This window comes from Cuculus canorus, chromosome 4 (genome assembly GCF_017976375.1).
Source record: "Cuculus canorus isolate bCucCan1 chromosome 4, bCucCan1.pri, whole genome shotgun sequence".
NCBI classification, from domain to species: Eukaryota; Metazoa; Chordata; class Aves; order Cuculiformes; family Cuculidae; genus Cuculus; species Cuculus canorus.
Window position 1 is genome coordinate 44889400 of NC_071404.1, and position 21380 is coordinate 44910779.

The 21380-nt window shown below is 38.1% G+C and overlaps 1 protein-coding gene across 5 annotated transcripts in view; it reads right to left on the reverse strand.

Moving 5' to 3' along the window:
* The window catches only part of GRIA2 (glutamate ionotropic receptor AMPA type subunit 2), a 96310-nt gene that overhangs the window by 31136 nt on the left and 43794 nt on the right, over positions 1-21380 (reverse strand). For all 5 annotated transcript variants that reach the window (XR_008449589.1, XM_009565712.2, XM_009565713.2 and 2 more), the window contains exons 5-6: positions 17036-17089; positions 14459-14620 (exon numbers count right to left, since the gene is read on the reverse strand). Coding sequence is in view for 4 of the 5 variants with exons in the window: in XM_009565712.2 (XP_009564007.1) it covers positions 14459-14620; positions 17036-17089 (216 nt within the window). In the remaining variant the exon portion in view is untranslated. The remainder of the gene's footprint in view (positions 1-14458; positions 14621-17035; positions 17090-21380) is intronic.

The following is a 21380-nucleotide window of genomic DNA, read 5'->3' on the forward strand; positions in this document are numbered from 1 at the left end:
TAATCCATATGCTTCAATTTAGGTTAAGTCAGCTTTAATCTAAGGATGTCAAAATATTTTACAAGCATCTTACACCTTCATGTTGTTGGAGACGACATGAAAGCAAACAACCCATGCATTATTTCATACTGCTTTATTCCACACATGCTCTCAGCTCCTGATAGCCTTCACAGGGCTTATTAAAACTATCTATAGTTTAATGAATATCTATATTCATAGGGCTTATTAAAACTATCTATAGTTTAATGTCAGTAAAGCTGACAAACTGAAAAAAGGTGAACTCATTACCACAAACAAGAAATGACAGAAAGACACCATTCTCATGCACAGTGATGCATCTGTGCATGTGTACTTGTCTGTATAACAAATAAAATTGTTGTAAGTCAAAGGAGATATTAGACCTGACTTGATTCACTTTGTTTTATACTGGAGATACATCCACATTCTGATCTGCACCATTAAAGTAAGTGGGAACTCTATTTGGAATATTACTCTGTGGAAGGGCTCTTACAGCCTACTACTTTTACAGTAGCGTAAATCGCCTAATTTCATTTCAGTTCCTTTCAACTTTACATGATAAAATTGGCAAGTTTAATACAACATAGTACAGATGCTATCCCCTATAGTTCCTACAGAATCACTCATATTAATTAAAGCACTACAAAGAATATGCAAAAAAACCCTTTGCTTCTCATAATTCTAGAACTAAGGCAACAATGAGCTGATAATATAAACTAGAATGCAATGCACTGAAGTGCCTAAGGATTTTACATTATTTTCTACGGAACATGGATTGTATGCATGTCATATGAAAAGAATGCTCTCCCTCTAGTGCCCTGATTGCCAAAAAGAGAAAACACAAGGTCTACATGCAATTTTAATCAATTTAAATTAAAAGTGTACTATAGACCTTAACAAAATTCATAAGCCGCAATGATGAAGATGTATTTGAAAAGTAAAAACAAAACAAAGTAACCTCAGACTAAGTAGAAATACTAGTCTTGTGCTATCCCATAAAAGTGGCAAGATGTTGACGTTCATAACTTTAGCAATTTTCCAGCAATTCAGAAGACACCAAAACTCCTTAACTAAAACACACAGCATCCTACTTAGTACAATCAGTAACCGGATCTTCTGAAGATGGAATTGCAGAAAACATCCCCAGAAGCACATGATTTTTTTTAATACATATATTTAAAAGATGTAAGATATGACAAAAAGATTTAATATTAGCCTTGTGTTTAACCCAATGGCTGTCCATGTGCTGAAGACAAAGTTGAGAGATATGCTTAGAGATTTAAAATACAACATTAAAAGAATCAGTGGTGACATACAGTCACTGGAAGGATTTCAGTTTGTATATATTAATATCTTCTATTATTTTCTTATCAATATTATTTCTTTTTTATTATTCTTGGTATTACTAAAGCTGCTTCAGCTTTAGTTTCCTATCCACAATTCTCTTTCTCATTTCCTTTTTCCCTCTCCCTGGGGAGCGTGGATTGTGACCACAACTGCCCCCACATTTAGCTGCTGACCTGGCAGAGGGGTGCTAAACCGTTCCAACCAGAAAAGTAGAGTTGCCTTTTCCAGTGCTTTGTATAATAATTGTGCTTCTTGGTCAAAAAATTCACAAAACTCTATCAAATTGTTTGCAATTTCAGAAGTAACTGCTAGAGATTGGTATATAGATACAGAAACCTTAATAGGTATATACATAAACCCATGCAAAACCAACGAGAAACAACTTGTCAAGAACTAGTAGGGGACTGGGCAACTACCTTCTGTGACTTTCAATGCAGATAAACTAACGCAACTTGGGCACCTATTTCTTAAAGGTCTTTCTTTAATGAATGTATCTGCGGCTTATTCTGAAACAGACAGTATTACATACACTTTGGAAACATCCAAAAGTGGCTTGGCAGATGAAAGAGTTGATGGAAAATTCACTAGCTGATTGGAAATGGCTACCTCCTTCAGGATCTCTTGTGACATCTTACATACATTAGGAATATGATTTAGTAGTTGACAGGTACAGTTGGGCTTGAGGATCTCAAAGGTCTTTTCCAACCTAGTAATTCTATGGTTCTAAGATACTGTCATGACAGAGCATAGGAATGCAAATAGTTAACTTTCCATAGAAATAAGAGACATTGTCAAATATTGTAAGCATAAATGTCATTGTAAATCCAGGTGAGTTTTAATTGTGCCCATAATCATGCAGCGTTCTCATTTGCTTCATGCAGGTGTTAGCATGAGTGGGATCTGTATGAAGCAGCACGTCAGGCTGGTTGCCGTTCAAACTGCTAACAGGCTTTAAGCACAGGAGCGCGTTCATTACCTACGGGCATGTTTAAAAAACCGGGATGATGAAGTAGATGTCAGGGAGCCCAGAAAATACTGAATGCTTGCTTCTTCCTCTGGTTTTACATTAGAATGGAGCTCTTACAAAAACAGCTTTTACAACAGAATTGCTTCCAGCTAAAAATAACTACACACATATGCAAGATATCTGGAAATATCAACTGATTATCTGTAATTTTTTTAATAACAATCCTCGTCCTGACTAAAAGGAAGGAGAAATAAATGAAATTACTCTGCTGGGTAAAAAACTGTCTGGATGGCTATGCCCAAAGAGTTGTGGTAAATGGAGACAAGTACAGTTGGAGGCCAGTCACAAGTGGTGTCCCCCAGGGCTGTCCTGGGTCCAGTTCTCTTCAGTATCTTTATCAATGACCTGGATGAGAGGATTGAATGAACCGTTAGTAAGTTCACAGACAACACTGAGCTGGGAGGAAGTGTTGACCTGCTGGAGGGTAGGGAGACTCTACAGAGGGATCTGAACAGGCTGGATCGATGGGCTGAGGGCCAACAGGATAAGGTTTACTGAGACCAAGTGCAGAGTCCTGCACCCGGCACACAACAACCCTGTACAGCACTACAGGCTTGGGGAAGAGTGGCTGGAAAGCTGCCTGGTGGCGAAGGACCTGGGGGTGTTGGTTGACAGCCGACAGAACATGAGCCAGCAGTGTGCCCAGGTGGCCAAGAAGGCCAATGGCATCTTGGCTTGTATCAGAAACGGTGTGGCCAGCAGGACCAGGGAGGTGATTCTGCCCATGTACTCGGCACTGGTGTGGATGCACCTTGAGTACTGTGTTCAGGTTTGGGCCCCTCGATCCAAGAAAGATACTGAAGTTGTGGAGTGTGTCCAGAGAAGAGTGATGAAACTGGTGAAGGGGCTGGAGAACAAGTACTACAAGAAGCAGCTGAGGCAACTGGGGTTGTTTAGCCTGGAGAAGAGGGCAGACCTTATTGCTCTCTACAACTACCTAAAAGGAGGCAGCAGAGAAGTGGGGGTTGGTTTCTTCACTCAAGTGATAGGTGATACGATGAGAGGGAATGGCCTCAAGCTGCGCCAGGGGAGGTTCAGATTAGACATTAGGTAAAACTACGTCACTGAAAGGGTTATCAAGCACTGGCTCAGCATGCCCAGGGAGGTGGTTGACTCACCATCCCTGGAGGTATTTAGAAGATGGGTAGATGAAGTGTTTAGGGATATGATTTAGTAGTATACAGGTATAGTTGGACTTGATGATCTCAAAGGTCTTTTTCAACCTAGGGATTCTTTGATTCTATGAAATGTAAAATTATATTTTAAAAAATTTCTTTCAATTTAATCTCAGTAATGATGGGGTTAGAGATCAAACTCTATTTATCTGAACATTATACTATCTGTATTAAATTTCCAGAGATTGTAGAGTCAGAGCAATATAGATTTTGATGATAGCCTATACATAAATGCAATTACAGCATTCTGTGTGCATAGAACAGCTAAACAAATAATATGTATTTTTGCTCTGAAACGTCATAATGCTTTTGGGCAGAACATCATATGCAAAGACTGCCTTAAGCAACCTGTCACCTTAGAAAAATTGAAGTTTTCAGGTTCAACACTGCTATACAGAAAACCTGCCAATTTCAGGATCTGCTTATGCTCTTCAGGTATCTCCTCCTTGGTTTAGAAAGGCTGCTTTCTGGGTACAACCCAGCCTACATCCCTGGAAATCTAATTCCTGCTTGAAAGATTCTCATGGCATCCAGCAGACGCTGACAAGACCAAGGCCCTTGTATTATCCTAACACTCTCACTGAAGGATATTTATAGGGGAAAGTGATCTTCTTTCACTCCGCTTAAAGCTGAATATAGCAAAGATCACAAGATTTATGACCCCAAAGTGCTTGGCCTTTCTGTCTATTTCACCTACTATAATAGGAAGGAGATTCCCTCAAGATTACTTCCAATCCAGAAAAACACTCTTCTCACCAGTGTCACAGAGGTGCTAGTTCAGCAGCAAAAAAAGAGTGCAGGTACCTTTTTTTTTTCCCGATCGATTTTACATTGAGGACAGGTTTTAAAGTAATTTTGTCTTCCATTAGATTTAATGCAATGGCCAAAGAGAAGAGCTAATGCTACTGTAAAACAGATGTTTCTTCAACATATTGGAAAAACAGCACAGAAGAAAAAAAATTATGGACTTAGGAAAAAGTCTTAGCAACAAAGTGAACCTTCTGTTTTCCAGGATGAAGCAGAACAACGCTAGACCTTACTAATGGCATTGGCATTTGGATCTACTGAGTTCCAGACCTCAGCATGCATGTCTCACACTCCTTGAGGAGTATTAACAAAGAGGTTGTATGGGAATTTACGCCTTCAAAAGGTCAAATTAGCCTAACATTGTGCCCCCTTTATTTTCTGAAAATGCACTACAGAGTTCCACTATACTGGAAAACCTTAAACACCCTTTGACCTTTGCCTCAACCAAACCATCTGGGTCCACAGAAAGGTGGGCAGATGCTTTCAGAAGTGTCCTGCTGTTTACTCTGGGTCCACCATGTTGTTTTGTCTCAAGCTTTTGATGATCATGGCAAACGAATCTAAAGTATACAACTGGTAAGATGATTCAATATTTTTCACTCAGAGCACAGTCAGTAATGATGTTACAGTATACTGCACTGCTGGACAGGGATTTGCTCCAAGAATCATGTATAAGCAACTTAAAGCCAGTGAAATACGGAAGCAAACACCAAGTTCTGCAAGATGTTCTCCTAGCCAGTGCCATTAAAAACAATATGGAAGCTTTCACAGTAGCATTAAAAAAAGAAAACACAACAACACACAGCTGCAGCTGTTTTTTTCCAAATCCATCACAATATGTTGCAATACAAAAATATATTTTCTTTAAAAACTTAATGATAGAGTAACTATCAGGTATTAAAACTAGATCTTGAAAGGAATACAGTACTTTTTAATGCAAATATTCATACTACATCCTTTTTCTACCTTTCCTTCTTTTTTAAAATTTCCTAAATAGTTAAAAATAAATAAAGCAGGATGACATCTAATCTTCCCTTATAGTAACAGCAGAAACAACTCTCAACCATTCATAATTTACACATTTGTACTAATGTAAATTGCACATTCACTACCTTGTGTAATAAATTGCTTGAACATAAAATTATGAGAGGTTCCTAAAATCTCCAGTCACTACCCAATGGCTAGGAAGTTTGCTATCTAAACTAATTTCTTTTTATTAAGTTCCTTAAAATTCTACTTATTCTTGCCCTATTCTTTTCTATTTTTTTAGAAGCTTTTTAAACCCTCGATTCTCAAACCTAAAGCTTACTTCTGGTGAACTTTATTCAACCACAAAATATAGAGCTTGACAAAAAATTAAAACCAATTACTTGGATTTGAATTCATAGAGCTTGACAGAAATAATAAAAAGTAATTTGGATTGGCACTCACAGCATTTTAATTATAAAAAAAGAGGTCTTCTAATCCATGCCACTGCCTGTGGAAAATATACATACTTACAAAACAAATAAGATTTTACAATTTTTTATATAATCTCACTTCTAACTTTAAATAGACGCACTTGTAAAATAGCAATGCCAATGATGATAAAAATCACCTTTCAGCTACCTTAAACCACAAAGAACACATGCCTTTTCAATGAACACATAAAACCTTTTTCTTCAAGGCTAAGCTAGAGAAAAGTATGTCACTCTTTACAGTGTTAAAAATCAGCAAGATCCAGCAGCAAAACCTGAAGCCTGTGGTTATCATACTGAGAATACACCAAGCAGGAAAAAATTAAATCAGGAAAATTTAAAGCAGAGGATGAGAATGAAGGGTACAAACAAGAAGGGAAAAGACTTTTCTGAAAACAACATGCTGTAAGAAATGGATTTGAAAGAGCTACTATGAATATTTAAAATGTTGAAGTGGGAGGTTTGCGGGTTTTTTTGGGGGGTAGGTGGTTTGTTGTTTTGTGGAGGGTTTTTACATTTTTTTCCTATTGCTTTACCCTAGAAATACACTTGAGTCTCTTAAAATTCCTATGTTCTATGTTGAAAGTCACTTTCTTTTCAAATATCAAGGTTAGTCATACATCAGTGAGCAATGTGACTTAGAGCGGACATCTATTTTAAAATATTAAATGCCCTTTTAGTAAAATATTTACTGAAATACAGTCTTCAAACAGTGCTCTTTTTATGATAAAAATAGCCACCCATGCATTATTAACTATGGTAAATATCCTTGAGTTGAGCTTTTAACCAAGACAAAGTTATTGAGATTATTATAAAATGTATTCTAGATCATTTTCTGGTAGAATGTTCTAGGTTGAATCTGGTAGAATGACCATAGTGGCACAATTAATGAAAATGGTAGAAGAGAGATTGGAATCACTCCGTTTCATAAAAAGACCAATACCATATGAATAATAGGAATATGAAAATTCCATTAGGCTCTTCAGCGTATTATTCTTACTCAATCAGCAGAAAGTCCTACATAGACTTATTAGAATTGTTTACCCTAGAAGCTGAACAACGCTGCAACGGAAATGATTCTAAATGGAAATTTCCTATGAGGATTCTTTAGCTCAAAATTTTTGACTAACTTACTAAATAAAACCACACAAATCTACTTAATGGGGGGCGGGTGCGGGGGGAGGGAGGGGAAAAAAAAAGGGACATCTTCCCTCCCCAAGCCACACCACCTCCCTATTTTCATTATCAATTCTCATCTACCGCAAACTACACAGATATTTGCCTGTTGTCTCAAATATGAAAAATTTTGTCTTATTTTGTCCAATCCAATTCCAAATAAAATGCTAATAGTATTAAATACACCAATCTTACCAAGTTCCTGATTTTACCATAAACACTTCATGTTTGCTCTTCTGTCACCCCTGCCTTAATATAGCGAGCTACCTTATGCTGATTGGTTCTTAATACCAGCCTTGCCCCAGCAATAAGTGTGCATGCTTCCTCTCCTCATTCACTTAAATGATATCCAGTGCCTCTCCTCCTCCCTTATTCCCTCAAAAAACATTCAGCCGTAGGTGCATCTACAGCTCTGAGCTGTCACCAGCTTCCTATGCCTGTCACTTACATTCCATCAGGCTCCAATCACTTTGCAGACCTCTTTTTTTTTGCATGACACGTTCCTCCTCCTCCTTCTCATTTCAGCTATGTGCATCACTCCTGCTTCTCTTCTTATCCCCACTTCTCCATCAAGCTCTCCTTTCTAAATGACATCAATTTTGATGAGGCCAGAGGTGTGTCTGATCTTGCTCAATGCTTGCAGCCTGATGGAATAGTAGCTTTCTTCTGCTTACAACAACATATTCAGGTGAATTGCTGGGTGAAAACAGTGGTAAGGAGTTTCTGGGAAAACAGGCAGGAGGAATTGCACTTCACTGGCTTAAGATCCTTCAACACTTATAATGACTAAGAATAAGGGGATTCAAATTCCAAGAAGCAGAGCTGCATAAGAACATTGGGACTTGGCTCTAGAGTTTTCTGAAGTCTGGCACAGTTCCCCTAGTTTAACTTGCAGGATCTAAGGATCTGGGTCAATAGCCTCTTTATATGTCTGACACAAATCTACAGATACTGCCTCAAACCACCCACTGCTTTCACTGACTAAATGTCCCATTCTTTAATTGAGTTTTCTTTAAAAAAAAAACAAAAACAAAACACCAAACACCAAAAAGCAAAACCAACACAACAAACCAACTATGCTGGAATGAGTCATTACTTATGTGTAAGAGCCTTAAGCGATTAAGAAGAAGCACAAAGTTTAACACTGAAATTTCTGATGCTCACATTTTTCACATATACTTTTGCAAGTAGAGATGAATACTAGGATTCAGAAGCCCAGTGAAACCATTTAGCTGGAATGCCAACTACTAGATGCATATTTTCTGTGCCCAGGAAACCAAAACACAATGACTGGAGAACACAGGCAGAAAAAATCTTACAAATCTAGTTTTACATGGGCATTTAACAAAAAAAAATTACTCCAGTTCCTAAATAAATCACATAATAAACACTGAAATTTTAAAAAATTAACTGAAATTAAGAAAAAAATCTCCTTTATAAATCATTATAACTTACTTGAATTCAGGCACTATCAATCACATTTTTCAAACAAAACTGCAGCAGGTGCAACAGAGTATGGTAACCCTTACTAAAATGGCTGATATTATAAAACCATTTTCCCACACACTGCAATCACAAGAGGCATGTTTTCAGTGTTCTCTTATTTGTTCCTTATTATCAGTGAGTCATCTAATTTGTATATTTCTGCAACGTACATATGTGCTTTTATATTTGTCTGTGTGTTCTTTGTATTCCACCCTTGAGGTAAACCAGCAGCTTTCAAATACAAGCTTCATTCTTCCTGACTTACAGTTTAAGATCTGCAGTTTTCCCCTTCTGCAATTTTATCAAGACCACATTGTTTGTTACTACACAAACACTTCAAATTCTAGAATCACATTATCTTTGAAAGAAACAGATTTTGTAATAATTTTCTATAAGACGAGTTGGCTATAAAAAAAAAGACATTTGAAAGTTTGAAACTACTGAAGGCAAAAACAATCTATAGTTTTGTTATCTTAGCTATGCACCAATTGTTTGTGTTTTTAAGAGGTTATGAAGCTTGGAATAAAATTGTATGAATTCTGAATATCTGAAGCATAATACGTAGTTTAAAACATTGAAAACAGCTGCAATGACTACTGAGGTTATTACCATCTTCCAACACAATGGTATTCTCCGAGTCTGAGCTGGTATTCATCTAAGCAGCTCCAAATTACTTTCTGCTTGTTCAACGTAGTTTCTGTATATATTGTACACATGTTGTCTCAGGCAATTCTTGCACATGCCAAGCCTAAGGCTGCTCTTAGAAAAGCTCATTACGGAGCAGGATGACTCATAGTATTGAACAGAGTATTTCAGTTGGAAGGGACAATGACCACCTAGTCCAAACTAGACAAACCCAGAGTCCTTAGCTGCTCCTCCCAGGACATGCCTTCCGGCCCTGCACAGGCTTTGTTTCCCTCCTTTGCATGCATCCAAGGACCTTCACATCGTTCTTAAATTGTGGGGCTCAGAACTGAACACAGTACTCAAAGTGAGGCAGCATCAATGCTGAACACGGTGGGATAATCACGTCTTTTGACTGGCTGGTTATACTGTGTTTGATGCACCTCAGGACGTGCTTTGCCCTCTAAGCTGCCAGGGTACTGCTGAATCATATTAAGCTTGCTGTCAAGCAGCAACTCAGATCCTTTTCTGCAGGGCTGTTCTCCAGCCATTCCTCTCCCCATTTATACTTGTATACTTTCAGCTTAATACCCATGTGGTGCGTTGACCTTGGCACCAGGTGCTCACCACAGCTGCTGTATCAATACCCTCCTTCAGCTGGATAGGGGAGAGAAAATGTAACAAAAAAGTTCATGGGTTGAGATAAGGTCACAAAGAGATCTCTCAACAATTAAGAGTCACAGGCAAAACAGACTCAGCTTGGGGAAAATTGATTTATTTTATAACCGATCAAACCAGAGTAGGATAATGAGACATAAAACCCAAACCTTAGAAACATCTTCCTCCCACCTCTCCCTTCTTTTCAGGATCAACTTCGGTCCCAAATTCTCCTTCTTCTCCTGACCAGTGGTACAGGGAAATGGGGAATAGAGTTTGCAGACTGTTCATCACTTGCTGTCTCTGCTGCTCCCTCCTCCTCAACACTCTTCCCCTGCTCCAGCATGGGGTCCTTCCCATGGAATGCAGTCATCCAACAACTCCAACTTAAGTCCTTACCACAGGCTGCAGTTCCTCATGAATAGCTCCAGTGTGGGTCCCTTCCATGGGGTGCAGTCTTTCAGGAACAGACTGCTCCAGCGTGGGACCCCCACAGGCTCACAAGTCCTGCCAGCAAACCTGCTCCACTGTGGGTTCTCACTTTCCACGACTCAACAGGTCCTGCCAGGAGTCTGCTCCAGCACAGGTTTCCTACAGGGTCACAGCCTCCTTTTGGCATCCATCTGCTCCAGGACAGGGTCCTCCATGGGCTGCAAGGGGACAGCCTGCCTCACACCATGGTCTTCACCACAAGCTGCAGAGGAGTCTCTGCTCGAACACCTGGAGTACCTCCTCTCCCTCCTTTTTCACTGACCTTGGTGACTGCAAAATTGTTTCTCTCACTTATGTTCACTTCTCTCTCTGGCTGCAATTGCTGCTGCACAGTTCCCTCAACTCCCCTCTTAGAGATGTTATCACAGAGGTGATACCACTGCTGCTGATGGGCTTGGCCTCTGCCAGTGTTGGGTCCATCTTGGAGCCAGCTGACATGGGTTGTATCAGACACGAGGGAAGCTTCCAGCAGCTTCTGAGACAAGACACTCCTGTAGCTCCCTTGCTAACAAAACATAGCCATGCAAATCAAATACCACATATTATGTCTCATGAGCCTTCAAGAGGTAAAACCTGAGCTTCTTTCTCGAATTAGACTGAAGGCTGCCCCAAAACAGAACGGGTTAATCAGATTAGGAAGTTGGGAGTAGTTGGGTGTGAATGGATGTGTTGTCCTTCAGTGTCCTTTTGCCTTTTAGACATAATAGGCTGATGCAACATTAAAGCTCAGAAAGCCCAGAGCATTTGTAAATACAGAATAATGGATCAAAAGAGGAACTCAACTTTTTATTATTAGGTCTTGTGAAATTAAACATGGTTTTGTTTTGGTACCTGACAAAGAAATTTTCCAGGATGCTCAGTGACACATTTCAAGATATGCACATTATTAGCTCTTCTAGAATTGCACACAGTGAGTGGTAGCACCATCAATCATCACAGATATATTTTAAATTTAATCTGAGGTAAACAGTACATCAGTTTTACTTTTGAAAGATGAGAAGACCTTTTTGCAAAAGTCAGGGAAGTGCTAGTTTTAAATGTTGTGCTTAATCTTGTGGATTTTATCAGTAGAGGTACAGGACAGCAACAAAATCAGTGAATCTTCTCATCTACATCCTAAGACTGACATTTCTTAAAATTAATATTTAATAAACTGTGAAGATACATTTTTTAAGCAATTTGATCCAGGTCCTCTTCTGGGCATCTGTGGAACAGGTTTTCAACACTACTTTTCTTTCTTGAAGAGAACATTCATATGAAATTCACTTTTTCAGACACAGTTGCAATACTATTACTGTAACTTCCTCTCCTTTCTCTATTGATAATACAGGGTTTTTATTAGTTTTCCTATTCATTTCATACAGAATTTGCAGTGACAGCCTCCTAGATTCCATGGGAACTAGTGGCAAAAGCTTATTTATAACCACTGAAAACTTGGACAACTGCCTCAAAACCAAAAGGGAAGAAAGGTTATTCATCAACAGAAGGGACAAATGGAAGACCAGTGAGTTAACATGTTCAATAACATTGATGTTCATACTCTATTCCAAGAAGCAAAGGATAACAAACAGAGCTTGGCAAGGAAAGGTAGGGAATGCAATTCAACAAAACCAGACGAAAAATCCTACACTTCAAAGGAATGATCAAGTGCACAGATATGGTATGAGACTGTCTACATCAGCAGCAGTACAGAAAAGCAACGCAGAAAGATCTGGATGTTAGTGTGCATCTCATGATAAATATATTTCAACAGTGTTATGATAGCGAGGGGGAAAAAAATTAAAAAAAAAACCCCAAAAACAACAACAAAAAAGAGTAACTTAATAGGAAGCCCTGAAAGGAGGACTGTCTCTGAGACACATCAAGCCATTATTTCAATTTCTACAGCACAGCACTCAGATGCGGTGTAGAACTCTGTCTGGCATTTCACAGAAGATGGCTACCAATTAGAAAGATTCAAGAACAAAAGGACAAGTAGAAGCTAAGAGTAGAAGCTTCAAAGGAAAAATTATTAGGAAAGCAAGGACGAATGTGGCAGCCATTTTCAAATACAGATGGACAGCTAAAAAGGAGGAGATCCTCACATCCATTAGAAATAAGGGAGTAATGGATTAGGTGATATAAAGTCTGATTTAGGTTACACAAAACCAGAAAAAAAAAAAGACTATTTAAGAAAAACAGAAAGAAAACTGCTTAAAAAACAGACTGCCTGGGGAAGTTGTGACATCACTAACCACAGCAACTGCACAGGTATTCTGCCTTCAGGCAGGAAGGATAGGTCTGGTGACTGACTGCTGAAAGACCTTTCTTGCACTGTTTCTATGGTTTCTATGATTCTGCTTTGCTTCTGGCTCCATCACGGATGAGAAGGAAATGTGACATGTCTCTGTCCTTACATGTAATGGCAGGAAAAAATGACAAGTTATACGTGTATAAAGTGCAAGAGAGAGAAAGCTACACAAAGAAATACAGTAACTGATAAAATCAACCTTTATCTGATAATTTAATATAACTCTCAGTTCTTGACTATCAGTGCAACCTTGTATATTTCTTGAGCAGACAATATATAAAGGATGACAGATCAGCCTTTTTAATTGAATCTAAAATGTGTTTTAAGTTAATGAAGTTAACGAAAATAAATATTCCAATTAATTTATATTTTTCAGTCCATAACAAAATAAACCTTGAAAACATTAGATACTCTAAATACTCTCCTTCAACTGTTTCAATTTCTAGACTTGAAAGGACTAATCTTGGGAGAAATAAAAGGAATACCTGTGATGAAGTTACAGATATTAGTGCTATAATAAAACACAGCAACCATTTCACCTTATCTAGCAGACATGGAATTTCCTCCCTACTGTAAATAATACCAGAATCCTTCGCACTGTGTCTCGCTGGTTTAGTTTTACATCAAATGTGAAAAACTGCATCTTGGTCTCAGACTTTTTCACTTTAATCATGCATTGCAGAGTCATTATTTCCAGTCTATGATTTTGAACAGGCAAAAGAATTATGTTCATCAACCAGAGTCACATGCCTTCCTTTTTTCCGAAATGAGAGTAGTCATTATTATGTATATTACATCAATGTGATATGAATGTATCTAAAGGCAAAGAACAGTCTATTTTATTTTGTCAAGCATAAAATCAGAAATCAACTTATTCTGTCATAAAAATTTTCAAATACAAAAACAATCACAGAAAAAAACATAGCTTTGACTAAGTCACCCCTAAATCTGGCCTCAGAAAAAATGAAAATACAAGTTTTATTTTTTAATTTAAATGAAGGTTGTGTACTTTACAGGATTTTTCTTCCAGGAATTTAAAAACTAGTTCTTCCATTCCTTGATGAAACTTCTTATCCATCTTATTAAAAAAAATATCAAGAATATGTCTCATACTCATACTACACCACAAAAAAAAAAGTTATAGCTAGAACACTTGCCATTTATCTCTTTGTCTTAATACATTTTGGAGTTACTTAAGTATATTATCCTCAGTAAAATATCTGATTGTATGACTTAAAAGAAAAATTATTTAGCATTAAAATAGTATTATTCTTTTTACATCTTGCAAGCACTAACTGATCCTCACAATGGTCACAAGAAGGTAAGAAGGTACTACTATCCTATTTATCCACAGGGAAAAGTAAGGTAAGGAAGTTTAGCCACTTGCCCAGTGTCACATCTTGCATCACTCAGGCCTGAAATCAGACCATGATTCTGAACCTCACGCGTACCATTTAATTCTAAAAGTGTACCAAAGATTTAGGCACCTGTCTCACAGCAACTGTCTTGCCATTTCTTTGGCAGATTGTTGTATCAGAAAGTTCTAGATTTGTGCTCCCTGGAATGCCTACAGGTGACTATGTATTTGCTTTTAAAACATTTCAAAACACAGAGAAAAACTAAAAAACGCCAGTAGATACTTAACACATCCAGAGCAATCACCTAAAAAGCAGTAAGGTGCAGATTTAAAGGGGCACGAGAAAAAATGAAGTTATTTTGAACTTTTTTGACAGTGCAGCATCTTCACTCAACCTATGATTGAGACTCTTAGAAGAACCCCAGAGAAATATAAAATTGTGTTGGCACTGCTGATTTCAAAGAGACTTCTCCATCTCTTGTATTTCTATTCCAATACCCTCATTTCCTATACAACTGTCAAGGTTAAAACAAATGTAAGACATACCTTAATTGTACTAGTGTGTGCACCAGGATACTCTTTTTCCTCCAGTGTTGACCAACGCTGTATAAATTTTGACACCAGAGGATCATCATAATCAACTATCTGAAATCCTGAGACGTTAGCTCCTCCAAACTGAATTTTTGACAAATCTCCATCAGTAAATCCCTGGGGACAGAAAACATTATGTCCATTATTCCAACAGTTTTGGCAGACCTCTCAATAGTACATACAAATAAAGAGTTACCACGTGACTTCTACTGCAGAAATGTAAGCCAACATTTTCCTCAAACAGGATCCAAGTTTAAATCCTGGGCTGCCAGGATTAAGTCGTCGGCTCTGCCAGCTAGCAAGCAATGATTCTTGTTGCTCGCTAAGCACACATTTTCATAGAGCAAGGGCTGAGTGGATCTGTCCTTGCCATGTTTACTTTCCTGAACTATCCTGTTGATTTCAATGGGGCTGCTTAAATGAAAAAGGAAACACTGACATGAGTAACAGTTAGGCAAGCAACTTTTAGCCAGGAATAGCTACAGGCTCAGTTGTGTCCTGTTTTTCATAGGAACACTAAAGCATGTGGAAGAACTTACCATCTCCTCTGCCTCTTCACTCAAGTATGAAGAACTACTGCTCATTCTTACAAACAGTATATCTGTTTTGTTTCCCATTTTCTGTGTTTTAGCTTACCCCAAGTAACCATACAAATGAATTTACTGATTTCATGATGAATACTGATTTCAGACACTTCAATTTAAATGAATGCTCTGAGTGAACATAGGAAGTAGCAACTTCAGATCATTTTATCAGAAGTTGCTACAACCGCTATACTAGGTGCTTTTTAATTATTGCATATTAATGATGTTAATCGGTGATGCATTGCTCCCTGCTAATACAGACACTTTACAGGGATCACGAAACTTTCTTCAGTATTATTGAGAACTTGACGTTTGAACAGGACCATTCATTGTATACTCTGATGTCTTCACCTATCACTATATTTTATTGTTAAAATAGATCAATATCTGGACTGGCTGATCAGACTGGAGGAGAACATTATTAAACATTATTATGATCAAGAAAAGAAGAAGATGGATTCAGTGAAAAAGATGGAACATATGATCAAATACTACATAAATTTTCTTTCTGACAGAGAAAAACATAATTTTAAAATCATTACCATATATGTTTTACATGACATTATACAAAAGATCTACAATATTTACATTTAAGCTGTATAAACCTGTAGGAAGCAAATACGATGCTAAATAGCTTTCCAATACAAGATTCAATCAATTTTTGATCTTATAGGCTTCCTATTACAAACTTAAAGGCTAAGATAACATCAGTTAAAATAATGGAGTACACTAGGAATTTTTCTAAAATGTTTATTTGCCTTAAGGCTCTAAGTATTATTTATACAATATTTGTAATGCAAGATACCAATGTTTAACAGTTAGGGAGTTTTCCAGACTTCGTAGGACTCTTATGCTTGCTTTGTGAATATCAGAATTCTTTTCTTCTTTATCCTGAAAGTTAGTTACTAAATACAAAAATGAAGACCCACTGTTCTCCTTTTAAAGATGCTTTTAGAGTATAAGTCTTCTTTGCATCTGCCTAATGACATATGTGATTCTTCAGAACACTACCCGCCTGGAGGGGGGAAGTGCTTCGATCAAAGGATTCAAGGAGACAGGGGTTATGTCTGAAGTGTGACAGATGCACTATGGTCGTTCTGTTTCCTCAGGCCCCTCAAGGGCTATGGAAGACAGAGTACAAATTAAAGCACTCTTGGCCCCTGCTGGAATTAGTATCAAACGCTATCACAGTCCAAGAGTAAATAATGAAAAAAAATATTTAGAGGCACTCACACCATGTAACTCCCCAAATTCTTTTCTGGAACAGAATAACTGAGATTCAAGCCTGCAAAATTTGCTTTGTTTGTTACAAAAAACCATTGGACTAGATTCCCCAGCTTCAGTAAACAACTGTTGTTGATTTTGATGTCAGTAAAATGGCCCTTCATCTTTAGACACAATTTCCAAAAAATTACCTTGTAACAATTTAGTGTCTTCTGAACTTTACCCCTTATTAGCTATACTGTCTGATTACCTATGTCCAAGAAATGATAAATTGTAACTGACTACCAAGCCAATGTGAGGAATGAAATGTATAAAGCTGAGACTCACCAGCAGAATGAAAGCCACAAGCTGTAATTTTTAAGTACTTCAGAGGTGAGAGAAGAAACATTAGTTTGCAGAATGAATGCATCAGCCTATAATGCTTTTCTGTTTTCTGTACCCTTCTTTTCTTAAGTATGTAGAAAAAGGGATGAAGCTTTACTGAAGGTGCTGAGCAACCTTCCCTCCCATTGACAAGAATATCATGGGAGGCATTTAAGTCCTGGAAAGACTCAGCCAATACAACAAATACCACCACAACATATGCATTCATTTAGCAAGGATAAAGACATTTAGATTTTTTCTACTTTCCAAAATGCATTTAAAAAAAAAAATACTGTTTGATGTGTTTCCATAAACAGTAAAACCGAGAAAGACAGCTATTTTAAATATTAAAAATGCTTACCAGGTTTGCAATGATATAATGGTATCCTTTAACATGTTTACCAATTGTGATAACCTGTAAAAAAGAAAAAATACCCCCATAATGGAGAATGTTCACCTGACATACGGACTAATATTTAAAAACTACAAAATGCAGTATGATGTAAAAGCTAGTTATATGCTTTATGGTATGCAATACTGAGTTTGTTCAGTGATTTACTTTTTGTTTTACCTAACGCATCATGGAACATACTCACTGCTGTTTACTCATTACTCTCATGCTAGTCATGTTGAATTGCAAGTTCCAAGATCTGTAAACAGAAGAGCTGAATGCTAATTACTGTGCTGTGCTCTAAAGGCATAACCTGGACAGGAAAGTATGGGCATCATGCAGCAGAAGCACTGTGACTCAGAGATTCCTGCTTAGATTCTGCAGCCAGTCTTTGTAGCAGTACTGAAACATTCCTTGAGCTAAGAAAAAGTCTGAAACTCCACGGACATTGAAGAAAGTAACTTCATTATAAAGACCTTGAAGTTCAAATTGTTGTTTACTGCTCTAACTCTTCCCCACAATCTCCCACAAAGCTCATGGCTCCTCAGCAGTCTCCACTGGCAGGCACACAGCATGGATTCTGTTCCTAAATAAGCCTAATGAAAACTACAGTTGCATGGGAAAGTTAGCATTTTGAAGCAAAACACTTCTCTGGAGAAAGGACATGGGAGATAAGAGGACTCTAGAGGCTTTGCCCATCTTCTGAACAATGAGAACAACTTATATCATTAGAGAATGATTCACTTATTTCCTCATTTAACATGTAATTAAGCTATTCAGAATAGGTATCCTGTAACTTATATCAAGCTAGTAGCGAACAACATTCCACATACATACTTTAATGAAGTTACAGAAAAAATAACTGAACACAGTGTTTTAATACTAAGTTTTATATTACTAGAGTGTAAGACAGAGAGGACTACATTACACAGGCTGCAAAAATTACTGCATTACTCTTCTTTTGAGGTCAATATACACAATATATGAACTTAATTATTCTAGAACAATTACTTTGTTCAGACTACTTAAAACTCATTATTTATTAAAAGGTTTAAGAACTATGCTCAGATGTATTTCTTAAGAAGCTGCAGCTTCCAAAGACATTTCAATCAGACCAAATAGACTATAATTTCTGCATAAAATGCTTCTTCATCACTGGTATCTGAAAAAAACAACCAGTAGCTGCAAGTCTTTGGATCTGTGGTTAGTAACTCTGCTCTAACCGCCACTGGGCACTATTTCATTAATCTAGCTTTCTAAAACATTGCTTTGTGCCACTCATCTGTACGAATACTAAGGACGCTGCCAGTTAAAACACTGAGAAGATTCAGTGGTAGCTTCAAAAGCCATGAGGAGGGAGCTGTGGACACAAAAGTTATTTACCAGTGTCCCCAGTTTAGACTAGCACCTCAAGCAGGGATAGACAAAAGTAGCATTAATTGCGTGGCTGCCTAAAGGGTGTTATGAGAAGGAAATGAGATTCTACAGGAGCAAAGATAGAATCTATATAATGAAGAGCATGCTAACACTAACCTGCTGAATCAAAGGACAGGAATATAAACTAGTCTGAGAAGAGCTGAGGAACTGAAATATTTTTAACTTCAACTTACATAAATTACTGAAATCTGGAAGAGAATCTACAACACAAGACAAAAAAAGAAGAATGATGAAGCAACTTCGCAAACACATCGTCCATCTGTACAAAGATCCAAGGACTACCGTGCATAACTGGGTGAACTTGAGATTGTCACCACAGCTTAAAACGTTACTGAGATAAATCAAAACACTACAACAGAAGGTTTGTTCAAGAATCAAAAGCAAGGAAGAAATTAAAGGAGTTGCTGCATCAAGAAGGCAAGTAATACTTCAGTATTCAAGAAAAATTTGGTCACAAAGCCTGTTGCACGTCTCTCAGTAAAAATATACAGAAAAAGAAAAGCGATACTTACACAAAGGGTTTACATCAGGCATCCTCATGAAAAGAAGGAAATTGATATGACAGATCTATATATAATAAGGCTTTTGTCCTGTATGACAACCAGTCAGTGGATAAGGACTTGGTTGGATGGTCGCACTCAATGAGCTGCAGCCAACGGTTCAATGTTGAAGTGGAAATCAGTGACAAGTGGCACTCCTCAGGGGTTGGTATTGGCATTGGAACTGTTTAACAACTTTGTCAGCAACATGGTCAGTGTGATCAAGCGCACCCCCAGCAAGTTTGCTGACAACACCAAGCTGAGTGGTGCAGTTGATACACTGGAGGGCAGTGATGCCATCAAGAGCGAACTACACAACCTTGAGAAGGGGGCCCAAGCAAACACTATGAAGTTCAACAAGGCCAAGTGCAACGTCAAGCATATGGGTCGGGGCAATTCTAAGCACACTTACAGGCTGGGTGGAGAATGGATTGAGAGCAGCCCTGAGGAGAAGGACTTGGGGATGCTGGTTGATGGGTCATGTTGAACTCCTCAGCGATGTGCGCTTGCAATCCAGAAGGCTAACCGTATCCTGGGTTGCATCAAAAGAAGCACAGCCAGCAGGTCCAGGGAAGTGATTCTGCCACTCCACTCTGGTGAGACCTCAGCTGAAGTACTGCACCCAGCTCTAGAGCCCCCAGCATAGGAAAGATATGGACCTGCCGCAGTGGGCCCAGTGGGCCACAAAGGCAATTAGAGGGCTGGAGCACCTCTCTTATGAAGAGAGGCTGGGAGAGCTGGGGTTGTTCAGTCTGGAAAACAGAAGGTTCTGAGGATACCTTACAGCAGTCTTCCAATACCTAAAGGGGGCCTACAAGAAATCTGGAGAGGATCTTTTCACAAGGATGTGTACTGATAGGACAAGAAGTAACGGCTTTAAAGTGAAAGAGGGTAGATTTAGACTAGATAAAAGGAAGAACTTTTACACTGTGAGAGTGGTGAGGCACTGGAGCAGGTTGTCCAGAAAAGCTGGATGCCGCATCTCTGGAGGCATTCAAGGCCAGGTTGGATGTGGCTCTGAGCAACCTGACCTAGTGAAAAGTGCCCCTGACTACAGCAGGAAGGTGCAACTAGATGATCTTTCCAACACAAACCATTCCGTGATTCTATGATTACAAGCTCTTAAGGGAACATGGACAATACAAAACTGTCACTATAAGGCTAAGCAAACAACTGCCTGAAAACCCACACAGAAACAGCTGAAAGGGGCCTATAAGTTCTACTTTTCTCAAGCACTGCTCTACTCAGTATGTTTCTTGACATGGATAGCAAGTCAGAAAACATGATTTTTTAAAAAGTGCAGATGATAGGGGGCTGCAAATGCTCTGATAACAGGATCAAATTCAAACTAATCTTGAAAATTAAGAGACACAGTTTGCAGATATGAATTCCAAGTAAAATAGACAAATACAATGTGCTCCATTTAGGGGACTGCTTGTTGCCTGAGCCTCTGCAAAATGTAATGGCCTTCGTAACAGATGAAAACAACAAGTCCTTCAAAAAAATCTTTAAACCAATACATCTACACAGATCATATGCATCACAATACATCCCTTCAGACGCTGCACAGTTTCACATTGTCAAGCTCGAGCCAGCAGGGAGCTATCCTTATATCTGCCATTGTGCTTTGCATGCATGGAAAGATACAAAGATGGTAAGACTTTCCTAGAAGTGAGGATTGAAGGGGTGGATTTGAAGGTAATGCAATAATTTGAATCAGAGCACTGTGATTCTGTTGTGAAAAAGAAAATTTAAAAAAATATTTTAGTAAATAATATATGCATGGGTGGAAAGCAGACATAATTTTCTGTTCTATTTCAAGCTCAGGAGGACTTAGCTATGGAAAACAGCATCCGGTTTTGGTTAACATGCTTTAAGAATGAGACAAAACGAAGAGAGATCCAAGGACAGCACAAATGACAAAGAGCTTAGATACTTAACTACAAAGGAAATTAAATGGAGGAGAGAAGCTTTTGATACTGTCTTCCCGAGATGTAAAACATTCTTTGAAAAAGTATTAGAAGCAGAAAATATTTTCTAGGTGTAAGAAGAACTAATTCCTAGATATAATATAACATAACTATTTTTAAAGCACCATACATAATAGTGCATCAATTCCACAGAATACAGCATACTACTTAGACTGTGAAATAGCCTTAAAGAGGTTTTTTTTCTTTAAATAATCAGGATATAAAACCATATGGGATCATCCAGATAGAATTATCTTTCCTTTGAGCAAAGGGACGGATTATAGGATTTGTATGTTCACTTTCTGGGTGATATATATGTGGTTCTCAATACAAACCTGTCACTTCCAAATGACACATAATAATCACAAA